Genomic DNA, 27358 nt, shown 5'->3' on the forward strand with positions numbered 1-27358 from the left:
AGAGTTTCAAGTGTATAAAGAAAGCTGGCTCTTCGCAGCGTGGGAATGAACATTTTTTTTATTATCATTATCACCGCGAATCCTAAGTATAAGGCTGGTTCTGCGTACAGATTCCGATATCGACATTATACCGAAATTTTAACCGTGTCACAGCTCAGACACAAACCCTTTTTTTCGGGTGGAGTTAAACCCACACTGGTCAAATTTATCCATAATATCGATGAACTTTATCGCTGGTCGATAAAGTTGACCAATGTAGGAATAATCTGCACCTGAAATGAAGGGTTTGTGTCTTAGCTGCGAAGCTGCTAAAAGTGTCGGTAAAATGACGGTAATGGAATCTGTAAATTCAGATTCCGTGTTTGGTGCTGAAAATGGAAATGTCAGTAATTCGCTGTTCGTATTTTTGTTCGATTTCCCTTACCGTCAACTACTCTAAGCATCGATTTGCTATACGATCATCTTGGGCATCTTACAATTTGCACAAGAACGGTTTGGCCACGTTGTTGGCAATTTTGCACGCAGATCGTGAAAAGGAACGATTAGTGCTCGTGGCTGTTATAACATGAGGCGATTAACTACCCGAAGCTATTACCAGCAGTTTGCTCTTAAAGCTGCGGGTCCTCTGACAAATAACCGATAATTGGCGCACTAATGTGCGAGCGGTTGGAAACCCTTGTAATTAGCCGTTTCAGGCCCTAGCAAGTTCTGAGAGGATTTCTTGCCTTCTTAGCCGACGGATGACCAGCCCGTACAACCTCTTGTAGCAAACCTACATGAACATAAACAAATCTTCCATCGAGGCAATACCTAGAATATATATATATATATATATATATATATATATATAATATGCGTAGGTGTATGCCAATATCAACACGTGGTTGAATGGAGAACCAGCACTCACGTTCCTGCGTCTTACCCATATTGTATCGTGTCACCTCCCCTATCAACACGACCCTGCAGCCGTCACTCAAACCATAGAGCAACCACTGATAATTAATGATGAATAAATGTGAGCCCTACCGTCCGTCGTCATAATATTACCTTGCAAGCCTCGCTGCAAGCACATTTTCACCAGACCTACCATGTTGTTTGCGTAATACATACATGTCAAGAGTGTACAGACAAAGGGCACGAATTATAGATGAGTTACGCTTCAGGCATTGGTCAGTACAGTCTCCCGGACAATTTTGAGCATATCCATACTGCGCCTGCTTCAGTATACCTAGATATCGACGTTGACAATTAGCTCCAATCATATGGGACCCAACCATACCAATTTCGTCACAAATACTCAGGGCTGTTATTTTATTCGACACGAAATAACCCCAGATAACTATCGTTGGAGGGGGAGGCAGGAATCATACATCTGACGCAGAATTGCGACCTCTCTAACGACAGCCGTCTAGAAATTTCAATAATTTAAATTGAAAAAAAAATTCTAACGTCTCTGAATTTAATCTGGGAAATTTATTAGTAATGCGCGTGGTAGTATTTGCACTCTCTAAATGGCTACATTATGTGTCTACATCGCAACGTTCATTTGTAGTATACTATAGGTATAGAGGGAGGAATTGCAGGGTGACCGTATACATATGTACATGAGTATCTATAATTTATACACACCCATGTGTAGATATTGTGGGTTGATATTACCCGACTATTCATATCGGATACATATCGTTCATGTGTACCTATATACTCATACGTTGATTGGCACCGTTGGCCGCAGACAATGGAGAGAGAGAGAGTGTGTGAAGTGTGGTAGCAGCGACAAAGCTTAATTATGCGTATAATAATTCTGGCCGAACGAAAAGACGACGACGATGGCGACCCAGTTCAACCCTCTCCCCATCGTACATATGCCATAAGGGTTACCCGAGAATAGGCCAACCAACCGGTTTTATTCGTTTACGGAGGACCGCGCGGGGCGCAATCAGTCCGGTCGAGCAGCAATATTGTTCTCTTGAAGCAGAGGAAGGGGGGGGGGGGGAGATCTACCCATGAGACGAGATACAGATATACAAGATGGCTTTTAATCAAGGGTTGGTCTCTGTGTATAGGGACACACCGTGTCACGTGTATGCTATGTATGTACATTCTAGATATATGTTTTACTTGTGTCAAAGTTCGAATGGCATTCTTAGCCGCAGAATTGCAAAGGTGCAACGATAGCCGGTAGACTAATAATATCGTGTGACACTAATTTTTTTTGTTCTATATGTATATAATATAGACAAGAATTAATATAAATGACTTTTAGCTACTCCCTGGAAGGTTCCACTGTGAAAGGGAACCTGGCCACTTCCGGTACCCGAAATGCGGCGTATAGTTATAAACAGTTTCGCCAGTGTTGATATTTATTGTCCTTAGCGAGGCATAAATCACCGCTAATTCTATCCGGTCTTGTTCTCTGCGGCTTCTCCAACACGATTCTCTCTTTGTGTGTGTGGGTACGCGCCTACGATGCGCAATGAACTTCACCTCAGAAATCTGCCGGCTGCGTGAAAGAGATAAGACAGAGCTTAAATGTGTAACGGTATGTGTATATGTACACGTATAGGCACACATGCGGATATCGTTGTACATACACTTTGAAACTTTGTAATTAACTTTAAGCCTACACCCTGTCAAACCCACGGAAACATTTTGAAAATTGACTTTGCATTGAAAAACATTATTGAACAAAAAATTTGATGAATTACGGTTGGTAGTAAAACTTCTTTATTACTGGATGTTACTCAGCACTCGACACTCTCGCTGCAAGAAAGAAAAAAAAAAAAAAAAGTTTAGGAATTTTGTTGGCTATAACTACTGATAAAACAGATTTCAAATACAGAAGTTATCATGAAAATGTTGATCCATCATATGTAAATATAACGAATTGACTATTCGAGGCGATGAAAATACGTAAAAATAACCATATTCCGACCATTTTTCGGTCCTTGCAGCCTTTCAGCTGATCAGTCTAGCGCGACCGTTATTGTGTCTGCTCTATATGCATCCAAGGAGTTAAGGTTCTTATGTAGTTTTACGAGCGTGGATACTATCCAACCTTTACAATCCTGAAGGGATTCTCTGCGTACGCATTTTTCGCGGTAAGTTTATAGTTGATTTAGGAAAGACATAAAGCTGAGACTGTATTCGAGTGGGCATGGTTATTTACATATTTACACGGTGTGTATACACACCTGACTATAAAGGTATGACCTGCATATATTTTTACGGTTACTGGAAGCCGGTGAGCCAACGTCTACGGTAGTGAAACCGCGCTGTCAAGAAGCTCAATACGGCTTTATTCCAAAGACACGCGGCTTCACAAGAGACGGTGATTTTGTTAAATTGAACTCCGGAATGGAATCGTCTGCCTTGTTGCTCGCCTGCCCATTGAAAAAGGCACGTTAAGCTGATTTCGTTCGAAACACGTACCTACGCACCGAAAGAAGGCTCTCCCGATATCGGCATGATTCGAATCCTCGAATCCTATATGCATTCAATTTAACTTACAGATATCAGCTACACCTCGCTGTGCTCAACTCTCATCCTCACTTGGTGTTTTATCCAATCCCCAATTCCGAACTTGAGTGTCACGCTCGGTGTACACGTAGACCGGAAGCTTCTATCTATATATATGAACAGCGCAATAATTATATTAAACCGTGTTTGAAAATTGGATTGAATAATGCATCGTGAAGTAGACTCCATGTGTGACGCGCTTTTGTGGAAGGGAAAGATCCCCTATGAAGTGGTGTATTTATAATCGATTTGCGAGGTCATCTACGCTTTTACTCGGCTCCAATTTTACCACCAGAGGATCGTCACGCCTAGTCGGTGCCCGTTGAAGTAGTTAATTTTTGAATACCTTGTGCCGGTGGTGGTCATCTGCAATTATTGGATCAGAGCTTCTGCGTATATAAATACTCGAGGACATGGTCCGCGTAGCCGAGGCTGATTGAAACACTAATTTTACTGCACAGATGCGATGGAGTCATGAAGTTCTGTGCACTTTTTAATAAAACAAATATTCAATATACCCTATAACCAAAATGCAAATTGAGGACAGTTTCCGGATAGCTACGGCCAGGATTTGCCTTTCGAATTGGAATCTCGAGTAATTGGCTCCGCCCAAGTTGACATTGCAGGATGAGCAGAGGTATCGAGAGTGGCTGGTGGGTCAGAGATTACCGTGAGTTTGACCATTGATTTAGGTGTTCTCGATCGAAAATTCATTACCTGGTGTGAAGGGAATTACTTTACTCGGAAGATAAGTTGGAAGTTCGCTTTGTTGTTACAAAGATTCCCTCATAAGCGTTGATTGTTCGTTGTCAGATCAGTCCTCGGTTTTAATCTGACTTCCGCCCTCCTATCCAAGAAGGTCAAACGTCAAGTGTACGAGCTCTAAGTCGAGGACTGATGCATAAACTTACTGTCCAATGCATAATGAGGGAGATCCTCTGATCCTCGGGCTAACTGGGATTTGTGGTTAACCTAGATTGGGGGAGACTTAAGTAAGCTTATTTTTGCGTTTATTAACCGTGAAACTTGGGTGTAGATAATTTGTGAGTAGTTATCTAGTCAAGCTTGAGATCAAATTCAGTTGCGTATTAAGATTCTTTATTTTATCCTTTATTTTATTGGACACGTTTTTCCCTCTACTTGTTGACGTAGAATCGCTGAGAGTTTTGTGATCACAGTAAACCGATCTTCCGTCATATAGTTGATGATGGCTGGCTTAAATTGAATCTCTGAAAGATCGTAAATTGTAAATTTACCGACGTGTCCGTAAGTTTAAAAGCTTTCTGGTGTTATCTCCTTTCGCAACAGTGTGCAGTCAGACATAACGATCCGACGATTTACGCCCGACTTATGTGCTTTTTCCTTTCTATTTTTCTTTCTTCAGCAAGCTTTCCGGTGTTAACGATAACGATAATTCACGCCTCTTTAATGGCACGCCAGTACGGAACATGTACGTAAAACAATACCTGTGTACACAGAAAGATTTTTAACTTCTCGCTTCTCTGTATTCAAAGAAGAGTATAAAAAGTTGTTGGATAATTTACTCTGTGAAGGAAAAGTTAATCTTTCATTTGATATCCGTAGAAAGTCACTTCCGACTATTTGGACGCCATTATCTCGAGAACGATGAATCAATGGACTTTGATGATTTCAGTTTCTGCCAAGCCAGTTATTCTTATATGTATAAGTGTTGAAATATTATCAAAAATGTACACTTTCTTCTCCGAAAATATTTCAACTCAAAACTCCGAGCAATATCTGAGTTTTTACCGAAATTAAAATCTTTTTCTCTAGTATTCTTATTTTAGAAAATAATGGCTGCAATAGCGGGAAGTTTTTTCCAGTCTCTGCCCATTGAAACGATCCACTTTAAACCTCTAACCCAAGCAATAGCATTACAGAGTGCAATTTACAGGTATTTCTGTTATTGCCGGTGGAGAATGAAGTCAACTGTTTGAGTTCAGAGTAAAAAGACGTACTCAGTACCAATATTTGACCACGTAGCTATATTTCAACTGTAATTTCGCGAATGTCCTCCAGATTTTCGATTTACAATCGACGTCATAAAAGTTGACTGCGAATTGACTTGTCCGTAATGAAATAATGGCCAAAAGAAACTTTGTAGTATCAACGAGATACATAAAAATAATTTCTCCATCTTTATGATTTAAATCTTGTTTTCATCTCGACACTGCGCCGACATTCGTTTATCGAAAATACCTTACCATAGCCGATGTTTTACAATATTTAAACAATGAATTTTGATTAATAAAAACTGACAATAAGAAAGCTTTTTCTACGAGATCCTTAAACATTACCTGGATATCTTTTTTTACATTTTTAGAACCCATTGTTCGAATCACTTTTTTTTAAACTAGATTGAATTTCAGTTGTGCGATTCTACGCAAGTGTGAACAATTATAGTTAAATTTCTTTGCCTTCAAGCTTTTACATCTAAGAGTCTTTAAGAGTCGAAAGGCACCTCGACAAGTGGATGGACCTTACGGATACCGGTTACTAAATTCTTCGGTGCATCCGCGAGTCGTGTGTCCAACCGAACGTAGGTAGGTAGGTAGGTAGGTATCTCCTCGAACGGCGTCCCGACGCGCCCCGACGCTTTCGGAAGGGTGCCTGCCTGCCTCTCGAGGTGCCGAGGCACGCGTGCGCCCAGCGTCGAGGGTGCAAGCTCGGTCGGCCGGGGCGCCGGGGCGCCGGCAGAGCGGCGTCGGGACGCCAGCGTCGCCGTCCGTCGGCGATAAACCATAAACCCACCAGCCAGCAGCGAGCCTCGCGCGAGAGGCACGTCAAGTCGCGTTTGGACACATCCATCGCGATCAGCGTAGCCCTAATACGAGTAAATCGCGTATCGTGCGTACCTGAGTTGGAGATAAAACGGATAATTTTATTGCACAAGACATAACTAAGTAAGACTAACAACAAGCGACGCGTCGTTCTCACCGAGTGCTGGTGTGGTCGGTCAATTGTACCTTCCTTTTTTTTTTCTCTCCTCTTTCTCACTTTCTTTCATTCTATTCTTCATCTCCACACGCATCAAGTGCATGTGCTTTCTGCTCAGATGTTCACGTGATTCTGGTGATCGTGAAGGTGAATTTTCATACTTCGAATACTTATATTCGAATTTCGTATATACGAGTGGCTACTTTTCCACCGATCGTCCGAGATTGGATCTCGTCGTTTGCAGTCCGAGGGCTCGATATCGTACGTATAACATCTCATGTATAATACATTAAGCATTATCTCTTTGTATAACAGGTGTATTACCGCAGATTGGAATATTTGTAGATTGATCGTCAGATAGAAAAGTCATTGAATCAACTAAATATGTGTTCACAAGCGGCGAAGTAAATGCTTATTTGTCTATATTAAAGATCTATTGATCTGAAATAACGTTCAATTGATTCAACTAAGTTAATTTGTTAGATCAACAAAAGTATCTTTTTCAATTAAGTAAGTATTTCGTGTTCGCCGCATTTATTTAAACCGAACGAATATCGCTCTATTCAAATAATCATTTCCCTCCGCGTGTGCAGCCAGCAGCTTCGATCACTCTTTACGCAAAATTATAGATATTATCCGATATTTGAGTCTTCTCTCGATTATAAAGTCTGCATTATATACATACCTACATCCGTCCGGTTAACACGGGACATTTTGCATTCCGTTTATGCAGCCTCTCATTTTATTATCATTACAATAATGCCATTGTTGAGGTGTATCGGAAAATGCGCGGGGAATGCGTAGGTGGTGTAACATATTGTGCTTCGTACAATTTAATGTCCAAAAGTGAAAAGCAAAAACCATTAGCCAAAGAAGAATTTTAGTCGAAATTGCGATGATATCGTAAATCGCTTTATAGTTTTATTAATGCCTTTTACAATGGTCAATATTGAACATGTATTCCTCGTACACTATGAAGCTTTTGAAATATCACTCATTCTGTATCGAACTCACGCGTTTATGTCGTTGCGAATCATGCGATATTCAATAGGCACGAGGCACAAAAATCTTTTTACACGATAGCAGTTCGTGTATAATTCAGTCCATACACTGACCGAGCAATCTGATCACAACGTACGTTTTAACAGAAGTTGATCGCGGAAACAGAGATATTGCATGAAAAATTGATAAGAAGTTTTGGATTTATATTCTGCCTTGTCATGTTAAAAAGCAAATTACGATGTTGAGGTACATGTAATGCTTCCCGATCTCGATTTTTCGCAAATTGTCGATCAGTTTTCACCCAGATGTTCATCGAGCTGCACAGATATCAGTTACACGAACTGATTAATTCGGCGAACTCGAATGAGCAGCTGTGCAAATACGAGAGATTCTCTTCACTAGATGAACAACTGTTCAACCGTGTTATTCCAATCTCGAGAAAATAGCATGTGAAGAATTCGCATTGGTTTTAGTCGTACAAATTTATTGCTGCAACGCGTCGTCGCGTTATCTTGTCTGCATAGATGAAACATCCATTGGATTAGGGAATGTAGAATGAATTGATCTGTTATCCTCGATGATATTGCTTACGATTCAAATCCATCGGAAATGTTTGACGTTTCTTTTATTTTCCGGGGTACCCGCAGAGTTTCAAAAATTTTCAAGCCGGATTATCGAGGGGACGGATCAGATCCCGGAGGTGAAAAATGAGAAGAAATATTTTACAAGTTGGATGGAAAAAAAGCGATTGGCGAAAAGCATAAGCTAGGTGCAAAGCTACGGGAATTGTTGTTATTATCATTATTATTATTATTTCTTTTTTCTGTACACCTGCGCAAATTTTCCTTAAGTATATATAATTCCCACGGCGTGTTGTAAGTAATCACCAACCTAATTAACGGTGTGAAAAGGATCGTTGACGCGACGACGGTGCGGAATTTACCTCAGACCCCTGAAAATATTGTAATATTTTCGACAAAAATGAAAAAAAAAGAAGAAAAAAGAAAGAAAGAAAGAAGGCGAAAGCCAGGTGTCTCTGCGTTGACCAAATTATGTTCAACGCGAGCTGCATAAGCCGGCAATTATAAATTTTTCTGCGACGTGATCACAACTCGTTCCTCCAACGAGAGGGGAAATTTTAACGTGTCGTTTTGTTCGCGGGTGTAATACCCGTGTGTCTATGTACTCGCCTACCTTATAATACTTTGAGAGAGGAGGGACGTATAAAAGCGGTTACGACGTTGTTGCAGCGTAGCAATTAATTTTTCCCGTAACCAACCGCCGCTACTGCGTTCTTCTTCCGGGGGTTGGGACGGACAATTTGCACGTATAAAACGTGGAGCCATAGTGGCTATGGGGTGAAAAAAAAGTGATTAGATAAATAAAGCTCCAAAAGCACCGCGGCAGCCGCGCAACTCGATTATTCGAAAGCCATCATCCTAGTTTATTGGATTATAATATGAAACGCTCGCCTGTTATGCGTCTGTAAGCGATTGCGTTATCATATTAGATCCGAACGGCATCAGCCCGTTTATATATACATGTATCTATGTGCGGGATATTTGCGAATATGCGAATTAATGCTCGAAAGATTTTCAACTGACAGATATTGCGGATCAGTGAACCAATCGAAACGTTTTCATGATCGACTAACCTTCGTTCTTTATCTCGCTGATTACACTCATCGTTAGCATTATATACACCGTGTGAAAAATTGTGTTCACAGTATGGGAAATAATTAGAACGTTACAGAATCTGTACACCTTCTTCTCATTTATCAAAGTCAGCTTCGCCCGCTATGGTTCGCTTAAAATGCCAGTCGAAATATTACACACAAATAAAGCGAAGTCAAAGAAGGTTGGCACCGTGCAAAACGATCTGCAGAATTACACCGATCAATCACGCACGCGAACCTTTTCAATCATTTCCCGAGCGCATTTAGGATCGCCTTTCTAAAGCCTCGTGTTATCCGTCGGCCGCTTTCCGTACGCCAAAACTTTTACACTTATCTTTTCTTACAGCCAGATGTATGAAAAAAAGTAATATTGCATTCGAATGATTCAGTTCCAGATCATTAATTTTTATTTTCTGCAAACGCAGGTTTTGTGCAAAAAATCAACGACTCATCTACGCCTGTTTAAATCGGCAAAATATTTTCGGAATCGAACCTCTTATTTTTCATGTCCATGCTGGAAATAAAAATTTTTATTTTGTACCTCAAGGCGTAACTTCGATATACATTGAAAAGGTTCTTTGTGATGAGTATTGAGACCGTATAATCGCAGGCACGTATTTAATTGTATATGAAAGTTGAAAGGTTCTCATGGAAAAAGTTGTTATGAAATTGGCGAAAGTTATACGAGCTTTAAAAGATGCCGGATTAATTTCCAGACTTCGGTATAACGTGTTCATATATTTATTCTACTTTGGTACAGAAAATTTTAGGCATTCTTCGTAGGAAAGATTCATTCGTCAATCTAATCGCAAACTGTGAACCTCGTTTCTATCAACCTCGCGAAATTCATCCGAAAACAATGATATCAGCGCAACATTCGGGAAAGGTAGCTTATTCACGGCATTGATGAATCTCTGGAGTCTAACAACTGATTCTAAGTTGAGTGAGAGCCTCGAGCAATTTGTGGCTGGTTCGACGGTGAAAAGCGCCTCGTATTTTCCAGGTTTTTGTGCCGTTTGTGAAAATTGAAATGCAAACAATAGCGACGGGAGAAGGAGTATCGAGTCACCTCGTACAATGCCTTCGTGTTGTAAAAGCTGGAGCTATTTCGTCAGAACGTAGGTACATTGAAAGATGGAGATTATATCTTCTCATTTCTTAAAAGGATGGGTTGGGTTGGGTTATACATCGCGGAAAAGATATGCTGTTTGATTTCCTTTTCCGACACATCGCCATCGTCTTATTGAGACAATGGATTATTTAGGAGGAAATATTTTGTCGTTAATTTTATTTTAAGGTAGTCGATACGTCGCGTTATATCTATTTAGGTATCAAATTTATATTCGCGTCGGTTTTCGAATTTCAAATCACTTTTAAACGGTAAAATATCTGTACTATACAATCGTTTCATTTCCTCTGCGATCATAATCAATCTCTTTTCTATCAGGATCGTATCATTAAACGTTCAATTTTTAAATACCATCTTCTCTGTTTTCTCTGCATGTAAAGACAAAGTTATTATAATCACCTCGACAGTGAAAAGTTGATTTTCCACTAAATCTCTTGGACCAGACTACCATCTACTGATAGTTTAAAATTTTTTGGATTTGGGGAACGGATTTGGTTGATTTTGGTCTCAATTTATGGGGCTTTTGTTAACTAAGAACCGATTAGATTTTGTATCTCATGGGTCCAGTAGTTTTCGGGTTACTCGAATAACAAAGTAGAAAAAAAAGAGGAACAAAAATAAACGACCTGCTGAAGTTTTATGAACTCGAAACAAATCTGAAGTACGCTTGCCCATCATGGTCAGCCAGATTAATCAGTTGTTTGAGGTTACGCTGATCTCCGTTTTGATCGAGGATTAGCAATATTAAGTTGACTATTGAAAAAAATATTTCAATGTATTTGCATAAATTTTTTATCTCAACAAAATTACGAACTATCACACAATAAAATCGAACGAGTTTACTGATGAACGATTTCAAGCAAAAAAATCGGTATTACTAATGTTTCTATTGCGAGTTTAGTTTTTTTTTATCTTGACATTTTAAGAAAATTATCGCAGCTCAAGAATATACCAAAGCTAATACACAATACGCAGTTCGTCTGACAATCGAATGAACGAAATAATGTTTATTTCCAATTTGTTTAAACCTCTTAATTATAATAACAAACTCTTATCCTTGGTTGGACAATTAATTATTTCGCTTGACATGTTGAAAGTGAAAGACAAAATTAACATCAAGCCAGCGAAAAAATTCGACTATTTTTTCAAAACTCAAGTCAAAAATATTGTTCCAAGTGACGAAGAAGGCCGTAAATAAGTTTTGAAAGAATAGATTTATCGTAAAATGATAAGAAACCTTTTTTATAGAACGTTCAATTCCGTACAAAAATTGTAAAAAGCCAAGTCGACGTATAGCAACGAATGGCGGTGAACAGCTCGACGAGCAACGTACAACTGCATGGTGAATGAGACTCGAGGCTGAATGAATGCGCGATTAGCCTCCCTCGGCGTCGAGGAGTTACGGAATCCCGGAGGTGGCGGTGGTGGGAGGTTCGGTCGAGTTTCACCCGGGACCATAATCTCATCGCCAAGGAGGTTCCGCGTACATCCCACGCGCCTCGGGGCTGGGCCGCGTGTCACTTCCGGTTCCACTTTTTCCTGTCCCGGGGCCGGGGAATATATGACGAGAGGGGACTAACTACTAAGGGAAGAAAGAAAGCTCCGGAAGGAAGGAGAGAGAGAGTGAGTGGGAGGGAGGGAGAGAGGGAAGGAGGGAGGGAAAGGCCAAAGGCGAGGCTGCAGGGGCTGGTTGAACTCGGTTGCGGTCGAACTCAATCTATTAGATCGACGTCAATTACTCTCTGGTACCACGAGGGTCTTTTGCACCGCTCCTGCTTCACCGGCCATTCAGCGCGGATGGCCGCCCGTTTATGGCAAACCGATGAAAGAAAATGGCCCCTTAAATTCGACTCGGAGAGGCTCGCGATGCAAGTTCAGAATCCGAGATTCTCTTCTCCCTCTCACCCCAATTCTCAACCTTTCGTTTTCTCTCCGGGTGTATAATGCAGAGGCTCGAGGATATTGGCTCGACTGACACCGTCTTTCCTTTCTCTTCTCTCTTTCTCCCTCTCTCTCTCTCCACTCTTATATTCATTCTCTTGCGATCGACGCCGTCGCGGCTCAGGCCCGATGTCACGTGAATTACTTTTCATCCCCTGTAGAAGATCAAGACGAAGCCGTTGAGTGCGAAGACGAGGACGCCGCGTAGTTTAGCTCGGGACTTTGTTGAGTGGTGGACTGACGATGAGGAGTTTTAGCCACGACGAGGGTGCCGTCGACCGAGTGGTCGTTACCTACCCTTCCCGACTCGGGCGATTCGCGCCTCCCAGACTATCCGAATGCCTGCCTGCCTGCTTGCCTGCTTCCCTCCATGACTCCTTTACACGCGTGTCTTCGTTTATTAACCCGGAAGTTTATTTACTGGACAAGGTCTTACATCCTGCAGTGAAAATAAGTCTCCTTCACGCTTCAAGCTTTTCACCTGATGAGAACAATAATTTTCACACCCTGCGCACCATCTTCTCGGATAATCGTGACCCTTTCACTCCCTACAGATCAATTGTCTACCTTTTCCCTTTTCGTTTATTCTATTCTATTCTATTTCATTCCCTTCTCTTCTCGCTCGTGACTATTGAAAGTAAAGTTCCTGCTTTTTGTATTTGTACTAAGAACTCTTAGACCCCTCAACCGATATTGCAACTCCTTATTTTTTTTTTTTTTTTCTTTTCTCAGGAGGACAATCATTCGTCCAGAATGTATTTTGTAAATAACTTTATATGACGTAGTATTCTTGAAAGTTTAACACACCGAATAATGAATATGGGCATAGTTTTGTTGAAAAAATATATAATAATATCATTTCAAACAATTTTTATAACGTGACATATTTCAGTCTCATAAATTACAAAAATAGAAGTATCCGATTCTCTCGTGAAAAAACGTATATTGAATTCATATATTTTTTGGAAAGTATAATTTTCGTGCAAAATACAGGGACAAATAAATTATGTTCAATTTGTGGTGCGTCGAAACGAGCGGCACGAGTCCACTTGTCTGCGGAAAACAAAAAAATTAACGCCACCAGTCAAGGGTTAACAGCAACTAAAGTGATCTACATGAAAAATAGATTATAACTTGTTAACGCTGGCTCTCCCCGGTTATTAAATCTAATTCTTTTCCTCCGATTCGTTACTTTTTTGGCGTACAAAGTGCAGAACCTGTCTGAAATGGTACGCAGCAGTTTATACTTTAATGTATAAGGTTCAGTCAAAGGAGCTGAGCCCCCTTATAGCCTCTTGCCTTATAGCCTTGCGCACAGGGTGAAAAAATAAATTCTACCCCTAATCTGACTTGATTTATACTTCAAGAAACGAGATCCCCTCCCACAGTGCCACCTTCTCCATCTTGATAGGAAATATAAAGTATGGAATGAGGGCGTTACACGATCTCGATTTGATTCAGGTGTAAAATGTTTATGTGCCTGGACGCGTGCATGTACGATATACATATATATCCTCATAAATTAATTATAGGTACTTAGGAATTTTGACGTAACTTGCGTGTTAATTGTGTCGACTAAATATTTCAAGGAATAATGATCAAAACAGTCCTCGGTTAAATTAAATCCCAGTCATTTAGGAGCTCTGTAATTGGATAGGTGTGATATAAGGTATAATGATATTGCAGAGTCGGAGAAAACATCCTATAAAGTGTAGGGGGTGAAGTTAATACCGTCGTGCAGTAACTTGAACTCGGAAAATTTCATAAAATCCCTCGCTTGCCGCGGTAGGATAATTTTTTTCGACCTTCGAATCTTTTTCATTTTACCTGTGCAGTCGGAGTCTCAAAATGTTATCGACGTTGTATCGATTCGTCGGTTGTTGATAAAATATCGCAGACGGATTTCTTTTCTGCAAATTTGGGGAATAAAGCCGAGAAACTCTCATGCTTATCGTTAATCGGTATAAACTCGCCCCAAAAATTATACGTCACAGTGTGAACGCGGAAAACAGCCGTAGAAATTTTCACACACGATTTTTAAACCGTGTCATCGGCTCTTGATTATACCTTCTGAACCTCGCTGATATACATACTCTGAAACCTACTTCTACACCCTCGAAGCGGTCATAAATTTTCAACATACTTGTTCGGAGTTTATCGTTAGAGAACCAGCCCGAGTCATAATTCCTGCAGTAAAATAGTTTCGACGTTACACCACCGCAGCGAGAAATTCTCGATGGGTTAATGAAAATTGATCAGAATTCCTGAACTTCAACTTTTCGCGTGGTTTCTCTCCTCGTTTTATTCATTATTATCTTTTTTTTTTTTCTTCACCCCCGCCCCATTTTTTTCTACTCTTTTTCAACATCCCTTCGCGCGTTGAAATAACAACTGAATGAATTGCCCCTGAAGCATTATGCAAAGCGTGGGAAATATACATATTCCGAAAATGGTAATGAAAATATTGGACTGATATCGCCCACTTGAATGCCAGAATTTAGCACAACGTCTCGTGGGGTTTGGAAATGACGATTTTCTTTTCTACCAGCTTTCTCGTTACCCGTTTCCTCAGAGCCAGCTGACGCACCCCAACGATCGATTCCATACCCCGTCTAACCTCAGACTCGAGTTCTCACTCTTGGCTTTGCTTACCTAAGAGACATGCCTGGAGTATACACATTATACACAAAATATTCCTCTTCTCGTACCACGCGCTCATGGTTCTGGATAACGAGTTTTGTTTTCTATTAACGGAACTATGGATCGCCCGAGGACGCAGATAAATCTAGACACAGCATCCATCCCCTGACGCCAAGATATATAGCAGCTTATATACCAGCGTGCGAAATTGCGAAAAATTACATCATCAGCATCCCAGTGAAATTTACAAATGGGGGTTCGGATTTTTATTCATTGCTTGGTGAACGAAAAAGAGAAGAAAAGAAAAAAAAACGAAACGAAGAACGAGTCGAGGGGTATGATATAACTCAGGGTGGCTCCACAGTGAAATGAAATTTCACAATAATTATGGAACGAGCTGACTTGACACTTTTAGGGTGGTTACGTAATATCGCTATCCGAGCTTTTGTCAGCCGCTATTTTAAGGTTTCAAATTTTGTCTCGTCTACTTTCGTTCCATACATTTAAGGGTCGAATTAATTTTGTCTCTGCTCATCGATTCGACTTTCCGTACATTTTTATTACGCACAAGTACGACTCTGAGCAACAAACTCCGTTCAGAATGGCGAACAGCTCGGTGGCTGCCTGTTGCTCCTCGCTCCTCGGCTGCGTTCGTTCTTGACAGGGCGGAGAACGGATAGTCGTGCGAGTTGAATGCAACAGTTGGGCACCCCTATACGAACTACCCCCGTTCTCGTTCTCGTTCTCGTTCTCGTTCTCGTCCCGTCCATCCATCCGTTCGTCCGTCCGTCCGTACGCCCTTCCCTGCAAGCTGCCTCGATCAATACTCACCTGCCTGAGGACTCGGTACGTCGTCCGAGGTGGACGGGAGTAGGTGGTGCACGTTGTCGAGCTATCGTGCAGGCGATTTTAGCCGCCGCTGGATGCACCTCGTCCCGTGAACTCTGACGTTAGCGATCGTGCCAACGAGATGAAAGCTTCTAGCCGTTTTCACCATCTCGCGACCTCGTCCACCACCTCCACCTCCATCGCCCGAGGAATAACGACCAGTAATTACAAGTTACGAGCAAAACACTCGTTTGTTCTGTTCCAAATAACTTATAAGAGCCAGGCACTTGTGTTAGGTTAAGGACTGACGAATGCCGGTTTCAACCCCCGAGACGTTGATTACAGAAAAAATCCCTCGGAAGGATTCTCCAACGTAAATATTTCTTCCGGAACTCGATAAAGATTATACCCCTATTCCCGAACCTTCTGCCCTACCATCAACTCCAAAACCTAAGTAATCGAGCTACGAATCAACAAACTCCGGCCCCACACCGATGAGAAAAAACCAATACCAGAGAATTGACTACCGAACAAACAAAATCCTGGGGTGTAATCTTCTTCGGATGCAATCTACGAAGATTTGATTAAATGACCTCAGTGCTAAATCGAAGAAAATTTCCTCGGGTAATTTCTGATGATTATTCCCTATAATTATCTTTAAATAGGTCGTGCATACGACGCTGCGTAATAACACGGTGATATCAGGAATCTACAGTACATTCTGGATATAGGGGCTTGTCCTGTGCGGATCTCTTGCCGCGACCTTATGCCACCGGATCTCGTGCACCTCGTTAACTTTGAAATGGAACGTCCGAAAGACCTGAGCTGCCTATGTCAACAGCGTCCGTCGGGTTATTAAAAGATAAGGAAAATGAACCAGTAGCCTCAGCTACGACGCGGCAACGACCACAGTGAACTGGTCTTAAGATCATAGAAATCGTAATAACGATGTGAAACCCTTACAGCATCCAGTAGCGTGAGTTGAAGCTGTTATACGATACGTTTGGTCAAACCGCCCGCAGGGCACTGGAAATACATTTTCTACAACGGCATGAACTTGACCTCGTGGCACATATTATACCTCATGAAAGTTTCCGCAGGTCTGCAATGCTACCTGGACTAGCGGGCAGTGCGAGAATTCGTCGTTCAAACTCCTGCCACTGGAAGATTGAAACAGTTCAGTAAAAGATAGGGTTCAACAGGTAGATAGGCAGGAGGTGTCCCCGGGTTCGGGTTGTCAGCCCGGGCGTGCAGTAAACGCGAACCTCCATGTATCTTGCAATATATCTATGGCTATACACAACCGTACCCACTTACTCGATTCCGGAGTCAGGGCTGGTTGAACTGCCGCCAGAATCTCTCTAGTCTAGCTTCGAGGCGGGTGTAAACCGATAACAAGTTGAAGTTAGAAAACCGTGAAATAGAAACGATCCCCAACTCTCACACGTGCAACAGCTTCATGGCATATGTGCGAGCAGAGCATACTTACCTTGCACACTTCAATAGGTTAGATGTATTACTATATATTTGTCCTGACTACATGAATCTCATCGTCACGTAGTTAGTGAATCCAGAGATGTCACTTAGCTTCAAAGTTAATACAGCATTACTGAGTACCCAAGATCGTCACAAATTCTGTCTCAGCATCGCTTACATCTCGGCATCGTGGGGTCGTCGTGTTTGATAAGGGACGTTGAACGACGGGCGACGACAAATCGTAGGTACGTCCGGTGCTGATGGTGCCTCGACTAACGCCATGTCCATCGTCCTGTTCACCAGGTTCACACGAGTCGCCAGCTGCTGAAGCTTGTTCGAACTTTGGCGTCCGTTCGAACGACGACGATGACCCATTCCAACATGGTTCAAGGTATACGGGGATCAGCTGGTGGTCGGAATCTGAGTCAGTATCGGAGCCGCTCTTGGAACGAACTGAGAAGGATTCTGCGGTGTCTATATCCTTAAGGTCACGCACTTTTGAGCTGATTTGAAGACATTTAGCTGATCGAGTCTGCTGGTCTGAGGCCAGCACGAGACGTTTGATCAGTTCGCGAACGTAGGCCAGAGTATGAGCATCGCCAGCTTCTTCCCCAGCGAATTCCAGGCTCCTTAGTACAGTTGCAGCCTCGGAAATTCTTCCCAATTGCGTCAAACTCTGGCCGAGAAGAAGCCGTCCGTGAAAAGTCCACTTTTCGGAACCTGCAGCTTCGGCGGTGTCTAGGCATCTGGTGGCCAGCTCGAGGGCTTTCTTGTGATTGCCACTTTCCAGATGACACCTGCCGATCTCGTGCAGCAGCCAGGCTCTAGGTATCGGCTCGTAAACACAGGGTATCAGCCTCTCCCAGGCACGTGCAGCCGCGTTGAGGTGGCCAAAGGTCAGATGTACCTTGCCCAGGGTGACCAAGGCCTGCGTCATGAGAAGAGGAACATCAATGGCTGACGCAGCTCGCGTCATCTTTGCCGCTGCAGCCGTGGCACGGTCGTGTCGTTTGAGGGCGACATAAGCGAGGGCGATGATGCGATTGGTCGTTGCTTCGTAGCGGAGCAGGATTGTCGAATCGGTAGAGAAGTCATGGTCCAAGTTGGTTAGGACCTCGTGGCCAATCCGGAGTACTGTAGCCAAATCGCCGCTGTTTAGAGCCATCTCCATGCTCCTGACACGTTCCGTTATCCTCACTGCTCTCCGTTCCACGGTCGTCACATTTCTGCAAGGTTGCGGTGGCGATTGAGGCTTACAGGGAGTTCGCCAGAAGTCAGTGCGCTTATCGAAGAAGCCAAGAATTTGAGGGACGACGGCAACTGGGTCCGAGGACTCGGCGAGGATGCGGGAAGCCCTCACGGCCGCGGACTCGGGGCAAATCACCGCTGCCTGTTGGGCTCCGTTTTTGGCCTTGGGTAGAAGCATGTTCAGGGCCTTGCTCGGGTGCGTTAACGCGTTTATAGCCGCGGCTGTACGTCGTGCTGCTACTCCGTGACTGCTGTCCCTGGGACAGACGCTCGCTGCTCGGTGATAGAGAACCAGCGCAGTCTCGTAGTCGCCCTTGTAGTGAAGGTTGTCCGCTTCTCTATGCAGTGCCTCGGCAAATTGTCGATCCGTACCTCTGAGCAGACGCGAGCCGTTCCTCCGCTGACGGATGCGGGCGCGGGCCTCGGCATGGGCAATAGTCGTCTCCTGCGGCTCGTCGGATGTTTCAGTGGCGGTTTCACCTCGCAGAAAGACGTCCGGTAAGGGATTGAACCGATGTTTGGGGCGACACAACGGCGTCCTGGCAAGGGTGGAGTCCGCGAACCAGTCTGTCATCGTCGTGACACGTCACGTGCTTCGTTGGAACAACTGCGAAGACAACATGCCATGCGTGAGGCGCAACCAAAATGGCGATGACGCGGTAGCAAAGTCTATTTGCGTAAGCTACGCTCAGAGTCAGTCCTGGAATTGTTACGGAGATTTTAGTTGGAGGGATGAGATGACCGTGTCGCGGGGTAATCCCAGAGGATAGCGTTGAACTGGGTATTCTCCGTGCTGTGTAGTGGATGTAGGTTCAGAAGTCTATTAGAGTGTTGGGTTGACCCCTAAGTGCTATGTTAACCCACGTAGGAATACATCGGTTTTGTTCGTATTACTCATGTTGGGATGACCCGACATCCCGACTTGTTGTCACACCGAACTAAACTACACAGTCAGGATTTCGGTCAAGAGTTTATCCACGCGAAAAGAATATTAATTACGATTCATAATCTCATCGCATGGTCTCAAATTTATTGCCGAGAAGAGTAGGAGTCTACATGTCTTTTTAACTTACATATCTCTATAAATTTTTCACTGCGAGTTTGAACTATAATACTAAAACGGAAGATACGTTTTAATACCACTTACGTGAGTTGAATATCTCCTGAGGAAGGTTTGCGGCGTAAGACAATACGTCTTTAGGTATTTAACACGTTATCTATATGAACGTGATGGTAGGTTTACTTGGTTTATTGTACACCCTAATTCGCTTGTATATGAACTACGTTTTACTGACATATTTGTTGGATTATTTTTACATTGATTACGGTTTTTTTGGTAGTTGGACTTTATAAATAACATCGTTATCCTACTTACAAATTACAAAAAGTGTATTTCGATATTCGTAATAATTTGCACAATTGACTGGAACTCGGGAATTCAGGATCGATTGGTTGAACAGTAGCACGAAGACTAATATTAACTACTTTAATTGCCAAGACGTCATAACGGTGTCAAGCGTGCAAAAATATTATTATTCAATGTTTTCCAAAAGAAAAATTCATCCGAAGAAAGAAGATGAAAGAAGAGTTTGTTCTATCATATAACGCCATTTGAGAAAATAATCAATAATACGACAACTTCGAAGGCTCGAACCTCTATGAATACGCGGAAAAAATAACTTTTTATGGTCATGATCTGATTCCTTGACCTCAAAAATACTCGAAACACATGCTTTCAGAAGTAAACATTCACCCGAGACACCAAAAAACATTGAATTACTTTATGACGCCATTGAAGCAGCTACCCGAGGTTAAACTGCCTGGGTTCTACTAGTAGTCCTCAAAGTCCACCCAACCGAGGGCACCGCGAGTGGGAGCGAATTGCTGCAGTAGAGCATTCCGGGCATCCCTTTCGGGGTCCTTAGGTGGTGCCGGGAGTATCGAATTTCGTCGACAGGACATGGGGAATTTGTAATTGAAGGCCTTGCAGCCTGGCATGACGGAGAGTCGGCGTCTAGCGGGGACGACGTTCATACTGCGGAAAAGGAAGTCCACCCGGTTTTTCAACTCCTCTGGCATAAGATCGACGATAAGCATCTGTCGTTTTACGATGCTGTCGACTCCGCTTCTCGACTCGAAGTCAATTTCGTCTACGAGCCGAATAGCATTCTGATAGAAATCGACGAGGTAATCGATTCCGAGGCGCTTAGCGTTCAGCATGGCGACCTGAGCAGCCTCTCGCGCCTCGTTTCGGTTATGCTGCATAACCTCAATCCTGAGGAAAATATGATTCGCGTTCAAGGCCCAGTGCTCGTCCTTGGCGTTGGCACTCGCGTCTCGCGCCTTTTTTGCGTAAAAACGAGCTAAGTCAAACCGCCGTGTCTCGAAGTTGAGCTTGCAGAGATCGTGAAAGAGCCAAGCGAGTTCGAGGGGTTCCGAGGCGAGTGAGAGCCGGCGGCGAAAGACCTTCAGAGCGTGTTTGATGTTCATCGTTGGTACCCATGCAAGATCCGAGTCCCGCGGTAGTTTGGCAACTCTTATTCCCAGATGATGTTTCAGATAGCGTATCTTCGTCTCACCCTCGAGGCAAGTTAGATTTCTCGGGTCTATGTAGGCCCAGGCAGCCATCTTGTATATGGTGTTTAGACACTTCCGTTTTAGTGGAAACATTCGTTCACTATAAGACTCGAATTTGTCCTTTGTGCGGTCGAGGTACTGGAAGAAAAGTGGGTAGTCCCGCTTCATTCTCGCTGCGTGCAATCGTAACAGCAGGAAATCCGCTTCAATAATTATGTTGTCACGACGAATCTGCTTCAGATGCAGAACGTTTCTCTTATGTCCAAGCGGCCAGGCCTTCCGGTCAAATCGACGGGTGTAGTAAGGTTTGCGTATGCGGAGGACGTCTTGTCGATAGCAGGACTTCCGGTAGGACTCTTCAGCTAGGGCGTATATCTCCTTGCTGCTATTCGCGTTCGCTGACCAGACTGCACTAGAGTTGAGGGTCTCTTCCATCATGTCTTTGTCGTGAGCCATCAGTCCTAGGTAGGTCTCAGCCAGAACGCGATGAAGCTGTTTCAGATAAGCCCCCAACTTTGCCACTGGATCGTTTACCTTCAGCCTGGTATTCTCGTCGTCGATGGCTAGAGCCAGAAAATATTTTAGACTCGTTCCCAGTCATTCCTGATGGACGAAGTGAAAGTTGCAGTCTATAAAACGGAACGTACCCGCAAATTCGTCCTCCTCTTCGCCGAGCTTCGCAATCAATTCCATTTGTCGCTTCTGAACTTTTTGAATCCACGGAAAAAGTTCTCTGAGGGCAATCGGCGATGTGTTACGCCCAATACAGTCGAGGACTGTCTCGTTTCCCTGAAATACTCCCAACTCAAAGGGGAACTCATGCTGCTGCATTCCTTGATGCGCATGTATCAGACTGTATCCGAACTCCGCGATCTCGAAGAGTGTTTCGACGCGTCTCCATTTCACCCGTAGGTTTTGCGGGTCTGGAAATCGAGAAACAGTGTTCCGTCAGCCATGCAGCTTTGTGAACCTATCTCCCAAAGTCTAACCTATTTCCATGCACTTATCGATGACCTCAGCAGCCGCATGATACTTGGTGTTACGACTCAGAGCCACGCTTAGTCCTAGCAATGTCCTGAGGTCACTGGTTTCCGCGTGAGCTTGCGCCGCGTTGAAAGCCTTGATCGCACAGGGATATGCTTCAAGGCGGGTAAATCGGTAGCCCCATTCTCGATAAAGAACCTGTGCCCCCAAGATGTCCTTGGTGTTGCTACCTGCGCCTGAAGTCGGGGTTTTTCCAGAGGTAGGCATCTTCGAATAATCTCTGCAAATACACACTTGAGTGTCTAGGTTATCGGTGGGAACAGGTGATCTATGCGCTATTTTCCTCTTTAATTAGTCGAGAATGTTCCCCCGTTCAGTAAAGTAGCCGCACATTTGACCTCGGGGATATGTTTAGCTGATATCCTGCATCGGGTACTACTTAATGGAACTCACATAGAGGTGGATTTGTTACTTATCTACTGTAATTTTGACAATTTACATCTTCACCGAACCCGAATCCAATGTGTCAAAATGTTAACAGCCACTTTCACGAGACGTATGTTTGTTCGTTTATTCGAATCGACTTCTTCATTGTTTTCACTGAACAGACATTGATTACACTTCACTTTATTATTTAATCTGCCAGGAAAATGTACGAGTCAATGCCCTTACCACGACCCAGTATATAGTATAACATTCATTCAACTTCCGATGCTTGTGCAAAGTCCTATTCAACTCAGAGCTTATAGTATAGTTATTACCTCCTCCAAGGCTCGAGAATTTTCGCAATGTTCTGTAGCTTCTATTGTGTAATTTAGCAGAAAGCTGTTTGTGACGCATTTACAATTAGAGCACCAAGCTGAACGAAGTAATGCTTGATTTCACAGCAAAGAGCTCTTGAGCAGAGGGTGGCACTTGAGTCAAAGGACGGGCTGAGGGCCCGGGATCAGGCTGGGAAGCGCGGGGGTGCTCCAGGCCTGCAGCAGGGCGCGAGATCTTCACCTAAAACAGCAGGAATGCGGTGATGGCTCTTCTCTACAGATTCGCGCAGCTGCCCGATCGCGGTGGTACGCGGGTCTTCTCATTTGTCGTAACGAGGAGCGTCGTCCGCGACCCAGAACGCGACGTAACCAGCAAGGAACTCGTCTGTGGCTTCCAGCGATGGGCTGTCGCCTTCTCACGCGGCGACAAGGTACGTGCTAAACCCTAATCGCATAAGGATTGCTAACGCTGCTAAATACAGCCCTTGAACCTCTTGACGTTCACGTTCCAATATGTCCAATCCTTCGATAACCAAGCATTTGTTGTAGGATAAATGAATGCAAAGTAGGTTAGAACTTGTTAGCTTCTTCAAATTAAGAAATTTGATGTGATCCGTTGAGTCGATATAGTCACTCTAATGCTGAAATCGAATCCATTGGTATCCTATTCGATGTGTTACCATTTCACTGCACTGTTTTCTAATCATTTTACTCAGCTGAATTCATTTCCACTGATCACAGGTCCTGGGTGTTTATCTGGTATGGCGAGGAGCTGCGCCAGGTTTGCGAGTCTACGTCGACTTCACGTTCACCCTCCTTAACCGGGAGCACTTTTCAGTGAACGAGGGTTTCTCCGGGAAGCGGGTTAAGTTCACGTACGATGCTCCGGCCCAGGGTAACCGCAACTACATCCCAGTTTCGGATCTCTACAGTCGGAACTTCGCCGACCCCAACGGAGAATTCCAGCTCGAGTTGTCGATGGCGAACGTCCGTACCGTCTACACTGCCGAGCTGCGGATACCGACCGGAGTCTTCTCGGCAGGACAGCAAAAACCGGAGAAACTGGAGACCGGGTACTTCACATTCGGTGGGTTTGACTGGAATCTCGTGATCTACCCGTTGGGGGATAAGGAGGCCATCAACCACGAGACCAGCGTTTCAGCCATCTCAGCTTCCGGTCCTGGCGCCGCAGCCTCGTCCACGGGTCACGGAAGGCAGGAGGGACGGTTGAGCGTTTACTTGGCGAGGCTGACGGGCTTCGATCACCGATGCCGAGTGCGTTACAACGTCACCCTGGGGGAGGGGGACCGGAGGATAGAGTCCGGGCACATCGAGGACCTCTCGGACGCTGACGGGCGCGGCTTTGGCTGGCATCCGCGGATTCGGTGGTCAGAAATAGCCCACAAGGGCGTCGTCCGCGTCTCTCTCGAGATGGTCGAGGCGCGCACCGTTTCCGAGGTCGGGGTCCAGGCCCTGGGACCGCCGGTGCTGCCGGCTGCGCCGTGCTACGACCGTGACAAACAGGCCTGGGCACTCAGGGCGGACCTTCATTCGGACACGGTGAGGCTGCACCTCGTCTACAAAGACATCCACAACGTACCGAGGAACCATCTGCGGTATGTCGGATGGACTGCGTATTTGATGAGAGGCGAGGAGGCCGTTGCTCTACCCGGAGCTCCGTTCGGCCGGTACTACGCTCAGGAGGCGGTCGACGAGGGTATAATAATGGAGACCAGCCTCGGCGTGACGGAGGTCAAGGATGTCGAATGTCCGTTCATAACTGACAAGGGGCAGCTCAGGGTGCGGCTTGAGTGGAACGAGGGCCATCTTCTATTCCAGGCCACCTATCACAAGTACGACGATGTTTGCCGTGTTCACAATCAGCAAATGCGTAGAGAGATCGCCGCCCTTCAAGCCGAGAACTACTCGCTCGAGCGGCAGCTATTCAGCTACCAGCAAAGCCTCGCCTTCGCTCAGGCCCAGGCTCAGGCCCAGGGAGAGGAACCGGACGTCGTTGACCCCGAGCATCACCACCATCATCACCACCACCATCATCTCGAACGCTCGGCGTCAACAGACACTGAATACGCCTGACGCGGGGCCGAAGCCAAGACGCGCCATGTCCACCATAACCGTCGGTACGCCGATAATGGGGGGAATTACGAGGACGATGATGCGGATGGAGAGGATGACGTCGGGGCTGAGTTTCGGAGGGAATCGGAAGGGCTGGAAATCGCCACACCCGCGTTATGGAGAGAGACTCCTCTTATTGTGGATCACCATCAACGCAGTATTGTTCAGCAGCCAAAATCCGTTGCTGGATCGAGAGGTCCACCTGCTGGGAACGTCGCTTACGACCACGGTGTCGATGGGGTCGCACCGAGGCCTATCAAGCCACAGAAAACCCGGCGAACCACATTGTGGGAAACACTCACTGGCCTCGTTTGTTCTCTAGGCGCATTGGCCACTAGGGCAGCTAAATTGGCGACTCGCCGAGGGGGCGAGCCTCTGTGAGACGAAGCCACCTCGCCAATACCTGCAAGTATATAAGTAATAGTGGGAACAGGAATCGCCTGAAGAACTGGGATTACGATCCCCGACTCCAGGTGTCCTGCACACAGTCAGTCTACGTCTTTATTTATAAGTCTATAATCTACTTGTCAATTTACCAAAGAACCTATTTTCCTCTAAAGACTTTTTCACGTATCGTACTCGAATAATACTATATCGTAACATACATTAACGTTCATCAGACTAGTTAAATGCGCGACCCCGTTATCGCTGAAATAACACTTAATACTCAGCTTTTTTCACCCTGTATTCGGGCGGAGGGTCAAAACTTGGAAGAATCAATATCTGCAATAGCCGATATATCGAAACTTCAAACATGCGAAAATAAAATAACAAAAGTCAAGATTTCGAACAATTCATCTTTCGTTATTTTATTTTCACGTGTTTGAAATTTCGATATATCGGCCGTCCTAAATATTTATCCTCACAAGTTTTGACCCCCACTCTTAAATTGTAAACACGTGCCCCATGAATTCAAAGTTAAGTGTACCCTTGCGATTTTTCCTCGCGAGTCTACCGAAGCGCTCAAAATATCCATTGAAAATTCAACCGCCGGATAACATACCAGCAATCGATTGTATTGGAAAGGATATTTGATTTTTTTGGTTTACAGTTATCTCTCGTATGACAACCTCAGGCAACCAGCCGTGTCGGCGAATAATTGTAAAGCCATTCAGTATCCTCTTCTTTTAAAAGAAAAGCTTTTGCAAATGCGTCCCTGTGAAAAGCGCAATTTTTATCAACACAAGTGTGTATTGTTCATGTGATCTGCACGGAAATAATCTCACCTACTCGACGACTCTGACAAGCAATACGGAAATAAGTGAGTGCTTGACTATTCCTGAAATCCTGAGAGAGTGTATAAGGCCTGACTTGAAAACCGAAAGAATTTCAATAACTAGAAATTCAAAAAACTTTAAATTATGCAAGAATTTCAATTAATTTCAGACGAATTCAGGATACTGCTGACTAACGATATACGTGTATAATCTACACTTGTTTCAAGCAAATGGTTAAACGTTAAACCTCTCGAAACAGCGATCCATAACATGCATCTATAATACCGTGTAATACGCAGCAGGGAAATTGTTAAACACTGGGAATCCATCCATGATCTTTCCCCTTTTATGTCGGATTATCCGGGTGGCTGTAGTTACTGGAAAACTCGGATCGTATCTCCTTTACAACGCTGTGTGGTTAACGCCGAATACATTCGATATCAACCCTGCGGGGTTTGCTGAAGGCTGAGGCAACCCTCATCTCGCGCCATTGCAGAAATCCCTTCTCTGACTAGCAGAGCTGTATACTTTGTACATATATATACCTGTACCATAGATATACACACGCATACATTTACACTATAGTCGAAATTCTATTCTTACTTCATGAAACACACACACACACACACACACACGTACACGTAACGTTATACACTGTTTCATGTCTATACCTATGCATCCGCGTGATATTGGAGTGGTATGGGCATAACTATCCTACGCGTGGACATGTGACGAGTACTTCAACGCCTATGTGCAGGACAATCGATTTTTATTGGGGTATAAGGAACCAGAGAGGCTTCTGCACCTTTTATTGTCGTTGCGAAGCTCAAATGATTAGATGGAACGAAGTCGTTCTTACAATTAGAGGTCAGAACGTAGGTAGGTACCTACATCCTTGGACGTGCGCTACGTCAATCTGTTTGTACTCTAAAAATTTATCAGAAGACAATTCTATTCTACCATATCAGACAAGCATATATAGTCAAATAATAATGCTCCATAAAAAAAAAAAAATGATATTTATTTATAGTAATCTGTAAATTTCCATCGATTAATTGTTTATGTAACAAATTCGTCAGTCGAAAACTGACGTCTCAATAATTACAATTAGATTCTTCAGACGATGAATCATGTTTCTTGATGTTACAAATATTTTCTTGCGCGATTTAATATCACTTATACGTATAAAGAGGCATTCATAAACAACATTGAAGAGACACGCAATTAGTAATTAAATAAGTATATGGCAGTTGGCTCGTGGGCTGCAGAA

At 43.9% G+C, this 27358-nt stretch overlaps 2 protein-coding genes across 2 annotated transcripts; one reads left to right on the forward strand and one right to left on the reverse strand.

Moving 5' to 3' along the window:
- The first annotated feature begins 6619 nt into the window (after positions 1-6619).
- LOC124414805 lies at positions 6620-25519 on the forward strand. The gene is made up of 3 exons (XM_046895885.1): positions 6620-6738; positions 22865-23169; positions 23480-25519. The coding sequence occupies exons 2-3, from the start codon at positions 23002-23004 to the stop codon at positions 24830-24832; spliced, it is 1521 nt and encodes a 506-aa protein (XP_046751841.1). The 5' UTR covers positions 6620-6738; positions 22865-23001; the 3' UTR covers positions 24833-25519.
- Positions 20247-22244, reverse strand: LOC124416325 (outer dynein arm-docking complex subunit 4-like). Its single transcript, XM_046897258.1, has 3 exons — positions 21983-22244; positions 21641-21916; positions 20247-21556 (listed from the first exon to the last, which is right to left on the reverse strand). Exons 1-3 carry the CDS (start codon positions 22242-22244, stop codon positions 20247-20249), a joined length of 1848 nt encoding a protein of 615 aa, XP_046753214.1.
- Positions 25520-27358: the final 1839 nt, after the last annotated feature.

Source organism: Diprion similis, chromosome 2 (genome assembly GCF_021155765.1).
Source record: "Diprion similis isolate iyDipSimi1 chromosome 2, iyDipSimi1.1, whole genome shotgun sequence".
In the NCBI taxonomy this organism is placed as follows: Eukaryota; Metazoa; Arthropoda; class Insecta; order Hymenoptera; family Diprionidae; genus Diprion; species Diprion similis.

Excerpts from the sequence above, each read along its gene's own strand:
- LOC124416325 (XM_046897258.1), bottom strand. The coding sequence starts at position 22,244 with ATGCCTACCTCTGGAAAAACCCCGACTTCAGGCGCAGGTAGCAACACC. Across the intron at positions 21,917-21,982 it reads CGATAAGTGCATGGAAATAG|ACCCGCAAAACCTACGGGTG; the intron begins GTTAGACTTTGG and ends CTCGATTTCCAG. Across the intron at positions 21,557-21,640 it reads AGAGGAGGACGAATTTGCGG|CCATCGACGACGAGAATACC; the intron begins GTACGTTCCGTT and ends TTCTGGCTCTAG.
- LOC124414805 (XM_046895885.1), top strand. The coding sequence starts at position 23,002 with ATGGCTCTTCTCTACAGATTCGCGCAGCTGCCCGATCGCGGTGGTACG. Across the intron at positions 23,170-23,479 it reads CCTTCTCACGCGGCGACAAG|GTCCTGGGTGTTTATCTGGT; the intron begins GTACGTGCTAAA and ends CACTGATCACAG.